General features: G+C 45.5%; 1 protein-coding gene across 1 annotated transcript in view; it reads left to right on the forward strand.

Annotated features, from left to right (window-relative positions):
• Positions 1–8,898: 8,898 nt before the first annotated feature.
• Positions 8,899–19,806, forward strand: part of LOC309544689 (killer cell lectin-like receptor subfamily B member 1B allele A) — a 52,727-nt gene continuing 41,819 nt past the window's right edge. Inside the window, exon 1 of the mRNA XM_082243601.1 lies at positions 8,899–8,965. Coding sequence (XP_082099727.1) covers positions 8,920–8,965 — 46 coding nt within the window. The 5' untranslated portion in view covers positions 8,899–8,919. The remainder of the gene's footprint in view (positions 8,966–19,806) is intronic.

A 19,806-nucleotide genomic window follows, 5' to 3' on the forward strand; every position in this document is an offset into this window, starting at 1 on the left:
CCCATTGTTGATTTATTTGTCAACATAAACCCAGAGTGCCAGAGTGGGCCAGAGTGAGTGGTGATAGGTCCCCAAATTGTGTCCCCAGGTCATAAGGACCAGAAGTGAGAGGAGCCTAAAGAAGGTCAGTGGATGGTATAATTGTGACCTGCTCTGTCCTCCTCAATCCTCCCCACTGATAACTTATCCAGGGAAGGGCAACACTTCTCCTGTTGGTGTTGTTCAGTCATTTAGTCATGTCCGACTCTTCGTTAACCTCATGAGCTATAGCGCACAAGGCTTTTCTGTCCTCCACTGACTGCTTTTTCTGTCCTCTACTTAACTTCCTGTTCATTGTTTTGATGATGCTATCTATCCATCTAATTTTCTGTCATCCTCTTCTCCTTTTTCCTTCCATGTTTCCCAGCATCAGGGTCTTTTCCAATGAGTCCTCCCTTCGCATTAGGTGGCCAAAGTATTCAAGTTTCAGCTTCATGATCTGTCCTTCCAGTTAATATTCAGGGTTAATTTCCATCAGGATTGACTGGTTTGATCTTCTTGCCGTCCAAGTTCAAGAGGACCCACCTCTTTTTTCCTCCATGTCAGTTATCCTTTATGTCACTATGAAAGGGCTGTAAAAGGAGGGTAAACTTCCTTTTTTTTTATAAATCAGGCAATCAGAATTATAATGATAAAAATTTTGAAAGAGAAGAATCAATATTTTCAGTTGCAAAACTACAAAAAACTATTTCATAATTCAGTGAAATACGGACGTAATAAGGGTGGCAGAAAAAAGTATTAATATAGGGATGAAATGAGCTACCTGACCCCCAGGATCTTGTTCTATTAAGGTGATGGAGGCCCACAGCTCTGCTCTTTGCCTGGGCTCGGCAAAGTCTCAAAGTGTCCCCGACTATTACAATACAGACCCCCACATTGCTTTTTCCACTCATTGAAGGTGGCAGCTCCAAATCTTTATCTCACCAAGTATGGCGCAGGAGAATGATGAACACAGAGAATTACATTGCCCCTGATTTACTGAGGCTGATGTGTGGTGCGTCAGTCATGCAAGTCCTATCCTCAGAGTACTTACCTCCTGCAATGTACACACAGACTCCAGTATATGTACAGTGTGGTCTTCTATGGAGTGTATACCTCAGTGTGTGGACTGGATAAGTGGGGGTCTATGTGAACACTATTGTGCGATTTGTCTCTTTTTTTGTGTTTAGTTTATTTTATTTTCAAGTAAAATGTTGACTTGTTCCTTAGCAGAATAATGAGTAGTAGCCCCTCATAAAGTTAGAGGACATAAAAGCAGCATTATGTTCTACACACAGCAAACTAGGACCACTCCGTACACATTGGACATCAATGTACGAACGGCTCAGGGACGGATCCAGGGGGGGGGGGGGCAATGGGAAATTGCTCCCCCGAGAAAATATTACTGACTCCCCTGCTCTGGGATGGTGGGTCGGTAAGCCCAGGCTGCAGGTTCCTGACATGCCGTCCCTGAGCATTAGTGTGATCTGTGAAGAATGGAGCCGGCACTAGAGGAAGCAGAGCCAATGCTTCCAGTATAGCACCATCTCCTGTCCAAATGTACTCCGCCTCCGGCTGTGACAGGAGCTATACAGGAAGCATCGGCTCTGTTCTCTACTGCAGCCGCATGCTTCTTCCAGCGCCGCTCCTGTCACACTGATGCTCAGGAAGGGTGGGTCAGGAACCCACCAACAGTATCCGTCAGCACCAGCCAGCAATACCCACCAACAGTACCCACCAGCAGTACCCGCCAACAGTACCCACCAGCAGTACCCGCCAACAGTACCCCCCAGCAGTACCCGCCAGCACCAGTCAGCAGTACCCATCAGCAGTACCCACCAGCAGTACCCACCAGCACCAGCCTGCAGTACCCACCAACAGTACCCACCAGCAGTACTCGCCAACAGTACCCACCAGCACCAGCCAGCAGTATCCACCAAACAGTACCCGCCAGCAGTACTCATCAGCAGTACCCACCAGCAATACCCACCAGCAGTACCTGCCATCAGTACTCGACAGCAGTATCCACCAGCAGTTCCAGCTAGCAGTACCCTCCAGTAGTATCAGCCAGCAGTACCCACCAGTACCAGCCAGCAGTTACCACCAGCAGTACCAGCCAGCAGTACCCCCCAGCACCAGCCAACAGTACCCATCAGCAGTACCCACCAGCAGTACCTGCCAGCAGTACCCACCAGCACCAGCCAGCAGTACCCACCAACAGTACCTGCCAGCAGTACCCACCAGCCAGCAGTACCCACCAACAGTCCCCACCAGCACCAGCCAGAAGTGCCTGCCAGCAGTACCCACCAGCACCAGCCAGCAGTACCCACCAACAGTACCTGCCAGCAGTATCCACCAGCAGTACCCACCAGCACCAGCCAGCAGTACCCACCAGAAGTACCAACCAGCACCAGCCAGCAGTACCCACCAGGAGTAACCACCAGCAGTACCCACCAACAGTACCCACTAGCACCAGCCAGCAGTACCCACCAACAGTTACCGCCAGCAGTACCCACCAACAGTACCCGCCAGCAGTACCCACCAGCACCTACCAGAAATACCCACCAGCAGTACCCGCCAGCAGTACCCACCAGCACCAGCCAGCAGTACCCACCAGCAGCACTCACCAGCACCAGCCAGCAGTATCCACTAAGAGTACCCGCCAGCAGTACCCACCAGCAGTACCCACCAGAAGTACCTGCCAGCAGTATCAGCCAGCAGTACCCACAAGTACCAGTAAGAAGTACCCACCAGCAGTACCAGCCAGCAGTACCCACCAGCATCAGCCAGCAGTACCTGCCAACAATACCCACCAGCCACCAGCCAGCAGTACCCGCCAGCAGAACCCACCAGCAGTAAAAGCCAGCAGTACCCGCTAGCAGTACCAGCCAGCAGTACCCACCAGCACCAGCTAGCAGTACTCACCAGCAGTACCAGCGAGGAGAACCCACTATTAATACCAGTCAGCAGTACCCACCAGCAGTAAAAGCCAGCGGTACCCACTAGCAGTACTGGCCAGCAGTACCCACCAGTGCCAGCCAGAAGTACCCGCCAGCAGTACCAGCCAGCAGTACCCACCAGCAGTACCCACCAGCACCAGCCAGCAGTACCCACCAGCAGTACCCGTCAGTAGTACCGACCAGCCGTACCAGCAAGGAGAACCCACCAGCAATACCAGCCAGCAGTACCCACCAGCAGTACCAGCCAGCAGAATTCACCAGCAGTACCAGCCAGCAGAACCCACCAGCAGTACCAATCAGCAGTACCCACCAGAAGTACCCGCCAGCAGTACCCACCAGCACCCTCCAGCAGTACCCACCAGAAGTACCTGCCAACAGTATCAGCTAGCAGTACCCACCAGTGCCAAACAGAAGTAACCGCCAGAAGTACCGGCCAGCAGTACCCACCAGCAGTACCCACCAGCACCAGCCAGCAATACCCACCAGCAGTACCCACCAGCCACCAGCACAAGCCAGCAGAACCCACCAGCAGTAAAAGCCAGCAGTACCCGCTAGCAGTACCAACAGCAGTACCCATCAGCACCAGCCAGCAGTACTCACCAGCGGTACCAGCCAGGAGAACCCTAGCAATACCAGCCAGCAGGACCAGCCAGTAGTACCCACCAGCAGTACCAGCCAGAAGAATCCACCAGCAGTAGCAGCCAGAAGTACCAGCCAGTGGAACCCACCAGCAGTACCCACCAGTAGTACAAGCCAGCAGTACCCTCCAGCACCAGTCAGCTGTACCCACTATCACCAGCCAGCAGTACCCACCAGCAGTACCCACCAGTAGTACCGACCAGCAGTACCCACCAGCAGTACCCACCAGCACCAGCCAGCAGTACCAACCAACAGTACCCACCGGCAGTACCCACCAGCACCAGCCATCAGTACCCACCAACAGTACCCACCAGCACCAGCCAGCAGTACCCACCAACAGTACCCACCAGCAGTACCCACCAGCAGTAACCACCAGCACCAGCACCCACCAGCAGTACCTGCCAGCAGTTCCCACAAGCAGTACCAACCAGCAGTACCCGCCAGCAGTACCTGCCAGCAGTACCCACCAGCACCAGCCAGCAGTATCCACCAAGAGTATCCACCAGCAGTACCCACAAGCAGTACCCACCAATAGTACCTGTCAGCAGTACCCTCCAGCACCAGCCAGCAGTACCCACTAGCACCAGCCAGCAGTATCCACCAAGAGTACCCGCCAGCAGTACTCACCAGCAGTACTCACCAGCAGTACCCACCAGCACCAGCCAGAAGTACCAACCAATGGTACCCGCCAGCAGTACCCACTAGCACCAGCCATCAGTACCCACCAACAGTACCCACCAGCACCAGCCAGCAGTACCCACCAACAGTACCCACCAGCAGTACACACCAGCAATACTCACCAGCATTACCTGCCAGCAGTTCCCACAAGCAGTACCAGCCAGCAGTACCCACCAGCAGTACCCACCAGCAGTACCCACCAGCACCAGCCAGCAGTATCCACCAAGAGTATCCACCAGCAGTACCCACCAGCACCAGCCAGCAGTATCCACCAAGATTATCCACCAGCAGTACCTGTCAGCAGTACCCACCAGCACCAGCCAGCAGTACCCACCAGCAGTACCCACTAGCACCAGCAAGCAGTATCCACCAAGAGTACCCGCCAGCAGTACTCACCAACAGTACGCACCAGCAGTATCAGCCAGCAGTACTCACCAGTACCAGCCAGCAGTACCCACCAGCAGTACCCTCCATCAATACCCACCAGCACCAGCCAGCAGTACCCACCAGCAGTACCTTCCAGCAGTACCCACCAGCCACCAGCACCAGCCAGCAGTACCCACCAGCAGTACCCACCAACAGTACCCACCAGCAGTAACCACCAGCACCAGCACCCACCAGCAGTACCTGCCAGCAGTTCCCACAAGCAGTACCAGTCATCAGTACCCGCCAGCAGTACCTGCCAGCAGTACCCACCAGCACCAGCCAGCAGCATCCACCAAGAGTATCCACCAGCAGTACCCACCAGCAGTACCCACCAATAGTACCTGTCAGCAGTACCCTCCAGCACCAGCCAGCAGTACCCACTAGCACCAGCCAGCAGTATCCACCAAGAGTACCCGCCAGCAGTACTCACCAGCAGTACCCACCAGCACCAGCCAGAAGTACCAATCAATGGTACCCACCAGCAGTACCCACTAGCAGCAGCCATCAGTACCCACCAACAGTACCCACCAGCACCAGCCAGCAGTACCCACCAACAGTACCCACCAGCAGTACCCACCAGCAGTACTCACCAGCATTACCTGCCAGCAGTTCCCACAAGCAGTACCAGCCAGCAGTACCCACCAGCACCAGCCAGCAGTACCCACCAGCAGTACCCACCAGCATCCACCAAGAGTATCCACCAGCAGTACCCACCAGCACCAGCCAGCAGTATCCACCAAGATTATCCACCAGCAGTACCCACCAGCAGTACCCACCAGCAGTACCCACCAGCAGTACCTGTCAGCAGTACCCACCAGCACCAGCCAGCAGTACCCACCAGCAATACCCACTAGCACCAGCAAGCAGTATCCACCAAGAGTACCCGCCAGCAGTACTCACCAACAGTACGCACCAGCAGTATCAGCCAGCAGTACTCACCAGTACCAGCCAGCAGTACCCACCAGCAGTACCCTCCATCAATACCCACCAGCACCAGCCAGCAGTACCCACCAGAAGTACCTTCCAGCAGTACCCACCAGCCACCAGCACCAGACAGCAGTACAAGCCAGCAGTACCAGCCAGCAGAACCCACCAGCAGTACCAGCTAGCAGTACCTGCCAGCAGTACCAGCCAGGAGAACCCACCAGCAGTACCAGCCAGCAGGACCAGCCAGCAGTACCCACCAGCAGTACCAGCCAGCATAATCCACCAGCAGTACCATCCAGCAGTACTCGCCAGCAGTACCAGCCAGAAAAACCCACCAGCAGTACCTGCCAGCAGTACCCATCAGAAGTACCTGCCAGCAGTACCCACCAGCATCAGCCAGCAGTACTTACCAGCAGTACCAGCCAGCAATACCCACCAGCAGTACCAGCTAGCAGTACCAGCAAGCAGTACCCACAAGCAGTACCAGCCAGCAGTACTCACCAGCAGCACTAGCCAGCAGTATCCACCAGCAGTACCAGCCATGTAGGACAGCCAGCAGCAGCCACCAGCCATACTCGCCTGGGGGACAACAGCAGCCAGCGAACCCTTCAGGAATCCTAAGAAAGAAGTGAAGATTGAGGTCAGTTGAGGTGCAGGTAAACGGCAGTGCAACCATGTGAAAGCAGCCTTAGGCCCCTTTAACACAATCGGTCTAATTGGGTCCGCCTGTCTGTTTTCTCAGGTGGACCAAATTGGACTCTCCATTCACCTCTATAGTGGGTAAGATGTAAACGGACTTCTGTCCATTTACACCCGCCTATCTCCAATCCGATCCACTTAAAACACAGAAGGGGATCTGTCCCTTTCTGTCTGGGCGGATCAGATCAGGGGCCCATAGAGTAGATAGGGCTTTGTCCGTGTCTGCTCTGCATATGCTAAGTGGACACACACATGCCATCGGTCCGCTCTGCTTATTGTGGCCCACGACTGGTTACCAAGGCGCTAAAATGGCCCTCTCGCCTCAAAAGGTTGGGCACCCCTGCTGTAGGGGCATGAGTCCTGGGTGCAGAGATGCGCTGTAACAGCCTTCCCCCTTAGTTTTCCCACGGTGTGTGGAGGAGGAAAGTGTTCCCGGATGGAGAGGTGCCCTGTACTGTAGTGCAGTGCCCCTCCCGAGACTAGACTCTGGATCCACTCCTGGATGGCTAGATAGATTCAGTATAATGATTAATAGTTACATAGTTACACAGTTAGTCTGGTTAAAAAAAGACACAAGTCCATCTACTTTAACCAACAAAAATGATAATTCCCCGTGTCTCTTCTACATTTCTTGACCAGCACAGAGATCAAACTCTACCTGACCATTATCCCACTCCACCATTCTATAGCCCACCAAAGAAAACAGACTGCTCTATAGTGGAGTTAATATGGCCACAGCAGCCTTTTATTATAAATAGGGATGGGCGAACGGATCGACCCGAGCATGAGTTTGGGTCGAACATTTGTCTGTTTAGCCATTTGCAGAACACCCGAATTTACAGGATGTTTGCTGGGTGTTCAAACACCCTGCAATACACTTAGCGCTGCACAATCAGGGTGCACTGTAAGCTGGTTGTTAAGGAGCGGGGCCAGGAATCGGTTGACAGTTGAATAAATAAAAAAAAGTGCTGGTTAAAAAAAATAAAGAAAAAAATAGCGTGGGGTCCCCCCCCCCGTATGGATTTGGAAGGGAACCCCATGCCAAAATTTAAAAAAATAAATGGCGTGGTGCCCCCCCAAAAAAACCCATACCAGACCCCTATCCGGGCATGCAGCCTGGCAGGTCAGGAAAGGGGGAGGACGAGCAAGAGCCCCCACCCCCTCCTCCTGATCCATACCAGGGCACGTGCACTCTGCCCTCCCCACCCCAAAGCACCTTGTCCCCATGTTAGGGACAAGGTCCTCTTCCCGATAACCCTGGGCTATGGTAGTCGGGAGCCGGCAGGCAGGGTATCGGGTACATAGTACCCCTACCCATTCACCAAAAAAGTATACAAAGTAACAAACTGCACGAGACATTTTATGACACATTCCTTTATTGAAAAACCCGGTGGCACCACCACTTCTGTCAATATGAATATTTGATCCCACTTTACACTGTAAGACCTATAGACTGTTGCCATGAAGTCTGTGACACCTAAATAATCAAAGCAATGCTCAGAAGTGTATTCCATGTACTTCAATGTAGGAGACGGACAGACTGTCATTGGCAGGCTCTCCCTATTGTCTATCTATTGAGGTGTGATGTGGATTGTGATAAGTCTATCTGTTTCATTGTTAAATGTTAATGAACTCACATTGTTTCTGTCCAGATGGCTAGATAATTAGTTCAGGTTAATTCTATTTCTGTATACAATTTCATCTGCATATGATAATGTAATCAGGCAACCCCTGACTTGTGTGTGGTAATCTGATCAGGAGGGGGAGATCCATGCTGTATATAAATTCTGTGTGACTGTTTAATAAAGAGGACATTCCAGTACAAGCTAAGTTGTCGGCTAGCTTTGTATGGGGTGGCTGGGAAAATCTGATATCTATGTTCACGACTGGGAGGAAGCCGTATACTGATGGAAGTCCACAAGTTCAGCGTGGGTTGAGGTTCCGTTACATAAATAACATATTTAATTTTTACATAACATTATGATGAATCCTATCAGGTTGCAGGTGCTTGCAGGCACCATAAACCTTCTGTCCCTGACACCATCTCAGCTCACTTCAGACGTATACTACTGTCTACAACTACTCAGTCACTATGAGTTGATCAGACCAATTAGAGGACACCCCACCAAATATGGACCCCCCCCCCCCTTTTTCCAAAATCACCAAATTTAAACAACCCCTAAACTGCCACCTATTACTACAACCTAAATACAGACCATCCAGAGCTGGCAAATATGGTGGGAGGAAGCGACACTCACACAAAGTGAGCCCACTTCTTGTGACTAATCCAGTAAGTGCCTTTACTTATATATAATGTTTAAACAAATTAACTCCACACTGCCTGGTTCCCCTTCCGCCCAGTCATGTAGGCACTGTGCTCAATCCACTTCCCTCATAGCTCCAGGCCTGTCTTTAGTAAATCAGCCCCATTGTCTCTAATAGACGTCACACTCTTGTTTTTCCTGTCTCCATACATGGCTGACCACAATCTGACCGAGGAGCTCTCAGGTCTCACTACCTCTTCTCCTTCAGATGCAGAAACCACAGAACATCATATGAGAGCAGAGACAACATGGAGGAGGACGCCGAGTCTGCCCAGAGGAGCGCTCAGAAAGCAGGTAACCCGGGGAGGGATGGGGGAGAACACTGTGGGTACAGAGGACCCACAGCTGTATTGTATGATAGGGGACAATGATGTACTGAGCCCCAGAGTGACCAATCACAGATCAGCTACTGGGAGAGTTGAGTAGTTGATGAAGGTAATTGCTGAAGGTCATCTCTTCTACTTGTACTGTGCTATAACCAGAATTCTACTACTAGAGACTTTATATAAGCAAGAATTTATGTATACTTAATATCTGACCATCAAATTATTCAATTCTTTTCTGGGAATGCTGGATGTGAGGATTAAACTGAGTTTATAATTATTATCGTTTTTATAGTACTTTGGTATTAGGGTTAATTCTGATTTTGGGTAATGTTGGAGAAAGCGGTGTACTATTTGCATTTTGGGGAGTTTGATTTTCTGTTATTTTTCAATCCGTGTAATTTATTCTATTCTGCATTTTTATAGTATGGATGATTTATCTGAGTAAAGATTTAATTTAGATTTATTTGGTACTAACCCCTGTTATTGGTTTGTGTCATTGTATCTTGTTCCATTCATTATTGTGATCTTTTGTTGTCTTTGTTGAGTGTAACTGTATCTTAATAATTTCCTTTTGGGATTAATAAAGTAGTCTGAATCTGAATTGCAGAGGAACTAAAGGGAGGCACTTTCCTCTGTATGCTGGGCTTCATCCATCTACAATGGCCAGCTTGGGATGACGCACGGGCAGTAACTGGTCGTCCAGGGATACAGGATTGGCGTGGCCACTGTAAGCTGAGCTGCACATGCTCAGCTCAGTTTACAGTCCGGGGGATCACTGTGAGCAGGCAGGAAGGTATTATCACATACCTGGTGGAGACCAAGCTGTAGAGAGGGCTTCTCTTGCACCTCCTGTCCAACACCCCTGGTAGAAATGACAGGCGGTGTAGGACACAGAGTGGCACAAGGGCCGGTATATCAGGTGGTGCCTTGACAGGAGAATGATAGCTGTGGATCACCGGATGAGCACCTGGAACTGGAACTTGGTGATGCTGGATGAGAAGGCAGGAGCGAAGCCGGAACACAAGCCAAGGTGTCGTCAATAGCCGGGCAGCGCGAGTACAGGAACGTGAGACGGAAGAGGAGTCAGGAGACAAGCTGAAGTCGGTACACAGTCTGGCAGCGAGGTACAAAGGCATAAAGACAGGAGCAGGGTCAAACACAGGCCGGGGTCACAGGTAGGGATGATCGAACGGTTCGGGTCGACCATCGGTTCGACCCGAACATTGGCTGTTCGAAATTCGGCCGAATTCCGAACTTTTCGGCCACCAGAACCGCCCAAAATGCAATGGGACAGGAACTGGGCTTTAAAAGCCCGTGATTGGCCCAGAAACATCAGTCTAAGCCAATTGATGGGGCACGAGTCTGCTAAGAATGTGATTGGAGTGACTACGGGGTCCAGAGGCCAATCAGGAGTGAATACGCCCCCCCAGCATATAACATAGCCCCGCCAAATCGCTAGCACTGTAATACAGGGGCTGTGGAAGAGAGTGGAAGCATTTCTGTTACTCCTGCTGTATGGAACTGTTCTTTTAGTGTGAGGAAAGGGATATCTAGTGTAGTTAGGGTACTATATATCACAATAGTTAGATTCAATAATCTAGTTTCTGTAGGGATACCTGTAAGTGTCAGGGTGACCGTAGTGTAGTTTAGGTGACCTGACATGGCCGGGGTGACCATGTAAGGCTGCCCGTAATGAAGTTTAGCCTGCCATACCAGGGTGACCAAACTCTTCTATGTCAGGCTGACCCCACTATGCAGATTTTGGGTTAGGGGTATACATATATATATATATATATATATATATATAGGAAGAGCTGCGCTAGATTGATAATAGGCTAGGGTCAACCAGCATACAAAATAATATTATATCAGTATACTAGCATATATATTAGAGTACACCAACAATGATTAGGTGGTCATACATCCTGCAAGCATAAATATCAACATCAGCAGTGATCATATGGTTGTATATCTTGCAGGCATAGATTAAAGTCCATCAAAAAAAAGTCCATAAAGGAATAAGGGGGTGTCCAGTGAGAAGAGGAAACACACACCACTTCAACGTGCCTATTCCACAAACGGTGCCGCATGCAAAGAGCTCAAGTTAGGCTTACCAGAGCTCACTGGATTATGAGCATAATACACATATATCCACTAATCGGCCCTCCAGTCTCCAACGTGTAGTACCGCACTGCCACCACTGTATTGCTGAACAGATGACCCCGAGCAGATGTAAAGGCCCCTTGTAAAGTGTTGGAGAAGACTCTTGAAAGTCCCTTGGATGGCAAGAAGATCAAACCAGTCACTCCAGAAGGAAATCAACCCTGATTATTCACTGGAAGGACAGATCCTGAAGCTGAAACTTGAATACTTTGGCCACCTGTTAATATTAAGAAATCCTTGTGTGTTTGTCTGTGTCCGTCTGTATCCATGTGGTAAGGTAATCTCATTAGATTAGTATACTGATATAATATTTTTTTGTATGCTGGTTGACCCTAGCCTATTATCAATCTAGCGCAGCTCTTCCTATACATAATTTATCTAGTGATTCCCACTACAGCTGCTGCTTATTTCTTTGGCTTAGCGCGGTTATTTACTTTTATATATATATATATATATATATATATATATATATATATATATATATATATACCCCTATACAGAAGTTCAGATGTCATGCCTGCCTCCAAACGCCCAAAAAACGCCCAGGTGTGAAAGGAGGGTAACACCATCCCTGCACTACTGAAATTCTAAGAAAAATAATCTTTTTTTTTCTGGTTCTGGACATGCTACAGAGCTGAAACTTCACAGGCACACTTTTTAGACCCCCCAGATACTAAATCCAAAGAAATCTCATTTTTTTTTTTTAATAATTTTTTTTTAATAATTGGCTCTCTATCAAAAAACGACAATGGTTAAGAACTTTTTTTTGCCTGATTCATAGTCCATGGGGCATGACCCAGAACCCTAGGCAATTTTTAGGGGCATTTATTGGGTTTTAGGGCTTCAAAATTGTGTTTTTTTATTCCAGAAGTTCGGGTCCCATTAATTTCAGGATTTCTGGAATCCGAACCGAACATTCGGGAAGTTCGGGTGTTCTGGCCGAACCGAACTTTTCAAAAGTCCGATCATCCCTAGTCACAGGTAGGCAGGCAGGAATCCAGAGGAGAGTCAGAGGCAAGCCGGGTCGGTATGGGTAATCCAGAAGAAGGCCAGGGCACAGGCTAAACAGGAACAAGCTGAAAGACCACTCAGCAATATGCTCCTGTCACTGCTCAGTTTAAATAGGCCGTTTGGCAGCAAATACGTGCACACATTGCGTACGCGCACAAGCGCATACGCACATTTCTTCCTGTGTGCCTGGGCATGCGCACAAACGCCTGTTTGGGTCCAGCTAAACGTCTCCTACAGGTATTTTGCATTGCAGAAGTGACATTGCATATCTCTTTTGTATCTATTTTGTATCTCTTATAGTGTATCATAGTGGAACTTAACCACTTGCCGAATGGTTACCGCATATTTACTGCGGCAGTGTGGCTCTCCCTGGCAAACCAACGTAGGTCTACGTTGGTCACTTGGTGGCAGCTAGGGGGCTCCTACGAGCCACCGCTGGCACGCTCCCACTCCTGATCGTCAGCAGGGAAGCCGATGCATGGGTCAGGCCACTCAGATTGCCGCCTGACACCCGCGGTCACTCCCCGCTGAGAGAGAAGGACGGTTGGATGTTGTATACACAGCTGATCGTTCTTCTCCCTGGAATGATCACAGAGCCCATGTGATCCTTCTATATAGGATCACATGTCTCTATGGTCATTCCACAAGCCACGCCCCCCCACAGTTAAAAACATGCCCCTAGGTACCACAGTTAAAAACACGCCCCTAGGTACACATTTAACCCCTTGATCACCTATACTGTTAGCCCCTTCCCTGCCAGTGTCATTATTACAGTAACAGTTCATATTTTTAGCACTGATTACTGTAGTAATGTCTTTGGTCCCCCCCAAAAGTGTCAAAAATGTCAGTTAGGGGTCCGATCTGTCCACCGCAATGTCGCAGTCCCGCAAAAAAATTGCAGATCGCCACCATTACTAGTAAAAAAAAAAACAATAAAAATGACATAAATCTTTTCTGTAGTTAGTAGACGCAATAACATTTGCGCAAACCAATCAAAATACGCTTATTGCGATTTTTTTTTTAACAAAAATATGTAGCAGAAAACAAATTGGCCTAAAATGTTAAAAAATTTTGATTTTTAATTTTTTTTTTTTTTTTTTGGGGGGGGGGGGGGGGGGGAATGTTATATAGCAGAATGTGAAAAATATTGTTTTTTTTTTTTTCAGAATTGTCGCTCTTTTTTTGTTTCTAGCGTAAAAAATAAAAATCGCACAGGTGATCAAATGCCACCAAAAGAAATCTCTGTTTGTGGGGAAAAAAGGACATCAATTTTATTTGGATACAGCATCGCACGACCGCGCAATTGTCCGTTAAAGTAACGCAGTGCCGAATCGCAAAATAGGGCCTGGTCATTAAGGGGGCAAATCCTTCCGGTCTTGAAGTGGTTAAAATCCCACTATGAACGAGACTATCTGCAATCACCAGCAATCCCCATCACTTATATCATATGAGATCAGAGCAGCCGTATCTAGTATTCCTATAAGAACTGAAATACTCACAGAGATTTTTTTATTCCTTACACACTCAGCAATTTTAATATAATTTTACAGTGAAAAAAAAATACAGTAAAACCTTGGATTGCGAGCATAATTAGTTCCGGAAGCATGCTTGTAATCCAAAGCACTCTTATATCAAAGCGAATTTCCCCATAAGAAATAATGGGAACTCAGATGATTCGTTCCACAACCATTTATTCATAAGTCCTTCAGTCTATAGTCCATATAAAAAGATTCTAGCAATGTGATTGGTTGTGTAACCATAAAATGTCCATCCAAAAATGGCGCCTCCACAAAGATTAGAAGCAAAATCCAGCAGGAGCTCCAGAGTATAAAAGACAAGAGGGGTGCCTCTAAGTGTAGCAATATGGTTACATTTAATGAAGGTTAAACATTTATTAACTCACATGGTTATTAAAACAGACATATTTAAGTATGCAGACATCTGGAGTAAAGCTGTCCACATAGACCGCTCTCCTCACCGCCGGCTCTCACCACTGTCAGTCTGCAGTCGTGACCGGGAAGACTATCCTGCAGTAGAGTGATCTGAAAGCCAGGCTTGAAGTGCTCATGGAGCACAGCGTTAAAAGGATGACGTTGATGGTGGTGCGAAGGACGGTCTATGTGGACAGCTTTACCCCAGATGCCTGCATACTTAGATATGCCTATTTTAATCATCAACCATGTGAGTTGCTAAATGTTGAACCTTCATTAAATGTAACCATATTGCTACACTTAGAGGCTCCTCTCATCTCTCTTATACTCAGTTGTGACATGACTCTACCTGTATATCAAGACATTGATTGTTTATCAAGTCAAAATTTTTTTTAAAAAATGCTTGTCTTGCAAAAACGATCTCAAACCAAGTTACTCTCAATCCAAGGTTTTACTGTACATAATAACATATACTGTCTATATAAAACATCAACAAAGATATGAGTCCAATGTTTTTTTGTTTTTTTTTCTCTTCTTAGTAAAAAGAAGGTAAATGCAGTTCTAATATTTGTTAACATAAAAAAAAAAAAAAAAAATTCAATACTAGGTTGGATAGCGGTAGATTAACTTTTTATTTATTTATTTATTTTTTTTATTTACAATTTATTCAATTATAAATAATTTAACTATAAACTATAACTATAAATTATAGTTTTATATATATATATATATATATATATATCATAATATATTATTATAATTATATATTATATATAATTTATACATTTTTTCATTTATAATTTATAATTTATTTAATTATAAATAATTTAACTATAAATTATAATTATTATTTATAATTATATATATATATATATATATATATATATATATATATATATATATATATATATATATATATATATATATTATATATTATATTATTATAATTATTATATATTATATTAGAATTATTATTATAATTATTATTATTATATATATTATTATATATTATTTATACATATATATATATATATATATATATATATATATATATATATACATAAAAATTATAATTAAAAATTATTTAATTTATAATTTGTTTTATAATTTCATGCAGAGGGAAAATATCCTAAATGTTTTTTTGGATTTATATGTGATGTAATCCAAACACCATAAAAACCCTCACACATCACCTCAACCAATCAAAAGCCCTCATTGAATCCAACTATTTAGCCCTAAACACCATCATCCAGCCCAACATGCTCCCACTTTTCAGGTTTAGCTGAACTGCCTTGGGTTTAGTTCAAATGGGGGTTCGGCAAGCTTCAAAGAAGTTTGGATACCGGAGCACGAACGGCATTGAAGTTAACGGAAGCAGAATATGAAAAATCATAAATTTCAGTTTTCTTGGCCAATAGGCCAGGGGGGCGTCAAAACAATAGCACTGCCATGGGGACTGCTTTGTAATTTGGAAAAGAAAAACAAAAAGTTTGGGGGTACTCCTAAAAAATCTATACCACACACTTCATCTATGCAGCCTAGCTGGCCAGGAAAGGGGGGCATGCACCCCTCAAAACCCACCCAAGCCACATGCCCTCAGCATAGGGGTTGAGGGGCACCCTGGCAAAGCACCTTGTCCCCATGTTGATTCCCCACAACCCTGGCCAGGCTAGTTGAGGTGATTTGCGGGCAGTGGGCTTTTGGGAATCTGGAAGACCCCTTTAAAAATCAGCCAAAGCCAGATACCCCCCCCCACCCCCGTGTGAATGAGAAGGGGGTAAATAATAAAAAAAACTGTAACCTAGATATAAAGACACCCAAAAATTTGACAAGTCCTTTAATTAACCACTTTAAGGCCTATTTTTGACACATGGTATTTACAAGCTAAATCAGTTTTTTTTTTTTGCTAGAAAACTACTTAGAACCCCCAAACATTATATATTTTTTTTTAGCAGAGACCCTGGAGAATAAAATGGAGATCATTGCAATATTTGTTATCACACTGTATTCGTGCAGTGGTCTTCCAAACGCAATTTCTTTGGAAAAATTCACATTTTTTAATAAAAAAAAAAAAAAAACAGTAAAGTTAGCCCAATTTTTTTCCATAATGTGAAAGTATAATGTTATGCCGAGTAAACAGATACCTAACATGTCATGCTTAAAAATTACGCACACTCGTAGAATGGCGACAAACTATAATACTTAAAAATCCCCATAGGTGACAATTTAAAATTTTCTACAGGTTACCAGCTTAGAGTTACAGAGGAGGTCTAGGACTCAGATTATTGCTCTCACTCTAATGATCGCGGCAACACCTCACATGTCTGGTTTGAACACCGTTTACGTATGTGGGCGGGACTTGCCTATGTGTTTGCTTCTGCACGCGAGCTAACGGGTACAGGGAGTTTTCATTTTTATTTTTTTTCCTATTTATTTTATTTATTATTTTTTATTTTTACAGTTTTTTTTTTTTTATTTTGATCATTTTTATTCCTATTATTCCTATTTTATTCCTATTACAAGGAATGTAAACATCCCTTTAATAGAAATAAGCAGGACAGGACCTCTTTAACCACTTTACCACCGGAGGATTTTGCTGTCTTACGTCTGGGCCACTTTTTGTGATTCGGCACTGTGCGACTTTAACTGACAATTGCGCGGTCGTGCGACGCCGTACCCAAACGAAATTTACGTCCTTTTTTACCCACAAACAGAGCTTTCTTTTGGTGGTATTTGATCACCTGTTCGATTTTAATTTTTTTTGCGATATTAATAAAAAATTTGACAATTTTGAAAAAATAACAATATTTTTCTACTTTGACAGTTAAAAAATATCCAATATATTCAACTTTTGTCATATATTTAGGCCAAAATGTATTTAGCTCCATGTCTTTGACAAAAAAATTCTCAATGAGCGTATTTTTAACCGCTTTAAGTCCGGAAGATTTTACCCCATTCCTGACCTGGCTGTATTTTGCGATTCGGCACTGTGTTACTTTAACGGACCATTGCGCGGTCGTGCAAGGCTGTACCCAAATTAAATTTATGTAATTGTTTTCCCCACAAATAGAGCTTTATTTTGGTGGTATTTGATCACCTGTGCGATTTTTACTTTTTGCGCTATAAACAAAAAAAGAGCGAAAATTTTGAAAAAATAACAATATTTTTCACATTTTTTATATGAACCCCCCCCCCCCCAAAAAAAAAATGTAAAAATCAAAATCTTTTAACATTTTAGGCCAATTTGTTTTCTGCTACATATTTTTTGTAAAAAAAATCGCAATAAGTGTATTTTGATTGGTTTGAGCAAAAATTATCGCAGCTACAAACTACAGGAAATTTATGTCATTTTTATTTATTTTTTTTAACTAGTAATGGCGGCGATCTGCGATTTTTTTTTTGCGGTACTGCGACATTGGGGCGGACAGATCGGACCCTTGACTGACATTTTTGACACTTTTGGGGGTACCAGTGACATTACTACAGTAATCAGTGCTATACATATGCACTGTTACTGTAATAGTGACACTGGCAGGGAAAGGGTTAAATTTATTGGTGATCAAGGGGTTAATGTATGCCTGGTGCTTACTGACATGTGTGGGGGGAGGGGACTGAGTGACACAGGGACAGATCGGATGTTGAGCTATGCTGAACCCTGCAATCTGTCCCTGCCTGTCACTTAGGAGATCCACCTGCTTTGTTTACACAAGCGGGCGGATCTCCACACTCAATCCCCGATGATCGGGGAAGAGCAGCGGCGATCGCCATTGCTCCTCCCCTGGCCCGACTCCCGCTGTGACTGAATACAGCGGGAGCAAGTCCCCGGCGGCGCGCGCGTGCCACCCATGAGGGGAGGAGTCCAGCGACGTAGGTCTACGTCGCTGGACGATAACGAACCCCTTTGCCGCAGTAGGCTCAACGTGAGCGGTCGGCAAGTGGTTAATGTGAGATCTGGGCTCAAAAAGACCTCAGACCTCACAACTACACTAAAAAAAAAAAAAAAATTGTTGAAAAAAAATCGGTGGGTTCCGGTAAGCGAGGAAAACGGGACGGGACGCGGCGGGGGCACCTCTTCCGCCGCACTGTAAGGGTGATCCCGCGTTGAATCCGCCACTGGGACCACCCTTATCTGAAAGCCAATCGCCCGCCATTTTCAAAAATAATGGGGTTATGTTATAAGCTATCTGCTGCCATAACCCCGGTATTTTGAGTCAAACGACCGGCGGGCGGGCGGTAAGCGGTTAAAAGAATAAAAAATTAAAAGAAAAAATTCCTCATTGTGATGCTCACAGCCCAGCAACTCCCTGGGATTTAGAACCCAACAGACTTGTTGCACACAAATCTACTCTGTTAGCTGTCATCAGCTACATAAGGGAAGGGGTAGGGATAGTCATGACATCATTGGCCAAATATGGATAGGCCACCTGTCCCTTTTCTTACAGGGCCGGGGATACCTAGCCATGTAAGTCAGTGGTGTCAGTGACATCAGCAGTTGCTAGGGACACAAGAAGTACCACCACCTGCCACTTCCTTATCTACCATGGACAGTAGGAAGCTATCATATACGACTGCAGTAGAAATATTGCTTGTTTACATGATGTTCGGCTCCTGCAGTACAGTAGGTGGAACGGCAGAAGTTCAGTTGGTGTTCTGAATGCCCAAACAGCCAAAATTCAGTCTGCTGGCTCATATCCCTACTCACACAACTAAAATCTTGCACCAGGCCAAACTCCCTCATCCAAACCATAATCCTCACTCAAATTAAATTCCTCATCCTCATCCAAAGCTCTTAAACCCTCTTTACCAGTATAAATTAATCATCCATCACCACCTAACTCAAATCTTGTATTCGAGACTCCCTTATCCAAGCCAAACCTTTTCTCCAAGGCACCCTGACTCAAATATTATCCAAGGGACTCTTACCTAGCCCAGCCTCTGTCAGTCCAAACCATGTTCTCATCTCAAACACCGATATTTAACATCTGATTCAAAGAAAGTCACAATTATTCAATCTTCATGGCTTACACAACCAAATCTCCCCAACAAACTTACTGTAGCTGCCTCATTCAAACCACAGTCAGTTAAACCCATGTGAGCTAATTTTTGGGGCCTATACTGGCCGACACTTACTTCTGTATCCTGTGAACGCCTACTGTACCTCTAGCCATCAAATACACTACATTCTTAGCTGTCAGTTAAACCCATGTGGGCTAATTTTTGGGGCCTAATGTGTCAAATGTTTTTGTTATTTCTCCGGGTTATGGCTATTTTGCTGTTGCCTGCCTGTGCATTTTAACAACCCCAATACCGGACACTTTCCCCCCCTTCTTGCCCAGGCCAATTTTCAGTCCCACTTTGAATGTCAATTACTCAGTCATGCAAAACTGTACCCATATCAAATTGTTATATATATATTTTTTTTTTTAAGGCAGATAGAGCCATTATTTGGTAGTATTTAATAATCTTTTTATTTTTTTTTATTTTTTTTGCTAAATAAATGAAAAAGTCTAAAATTTTTAAAAGAAAATATGTTTTTCTTCGTTTCTGTTATATAATGTTGCAAATAAATAATCTTTCTTCATACATTAAGTGTCGGTTCACACTATGGCGACACGACTTCGGGGTGACTTAATGAAGTCGGCATGCACCACGACTTCGGCGCGACTTGCACTGACTTCACATAATGGAAGTCAATGCAAGTCGC

This window comes from Pelophylax lessonae (assembly GCF_965119305.1).
Source record: "Pelophylax lessonae genome assembly, chromosome: 1".
NCBI lineage: Eukaryota > Metazoa > Chordata > Amphibia > Anura > Ranidae > Pelophylax > Pelophylax lessonae.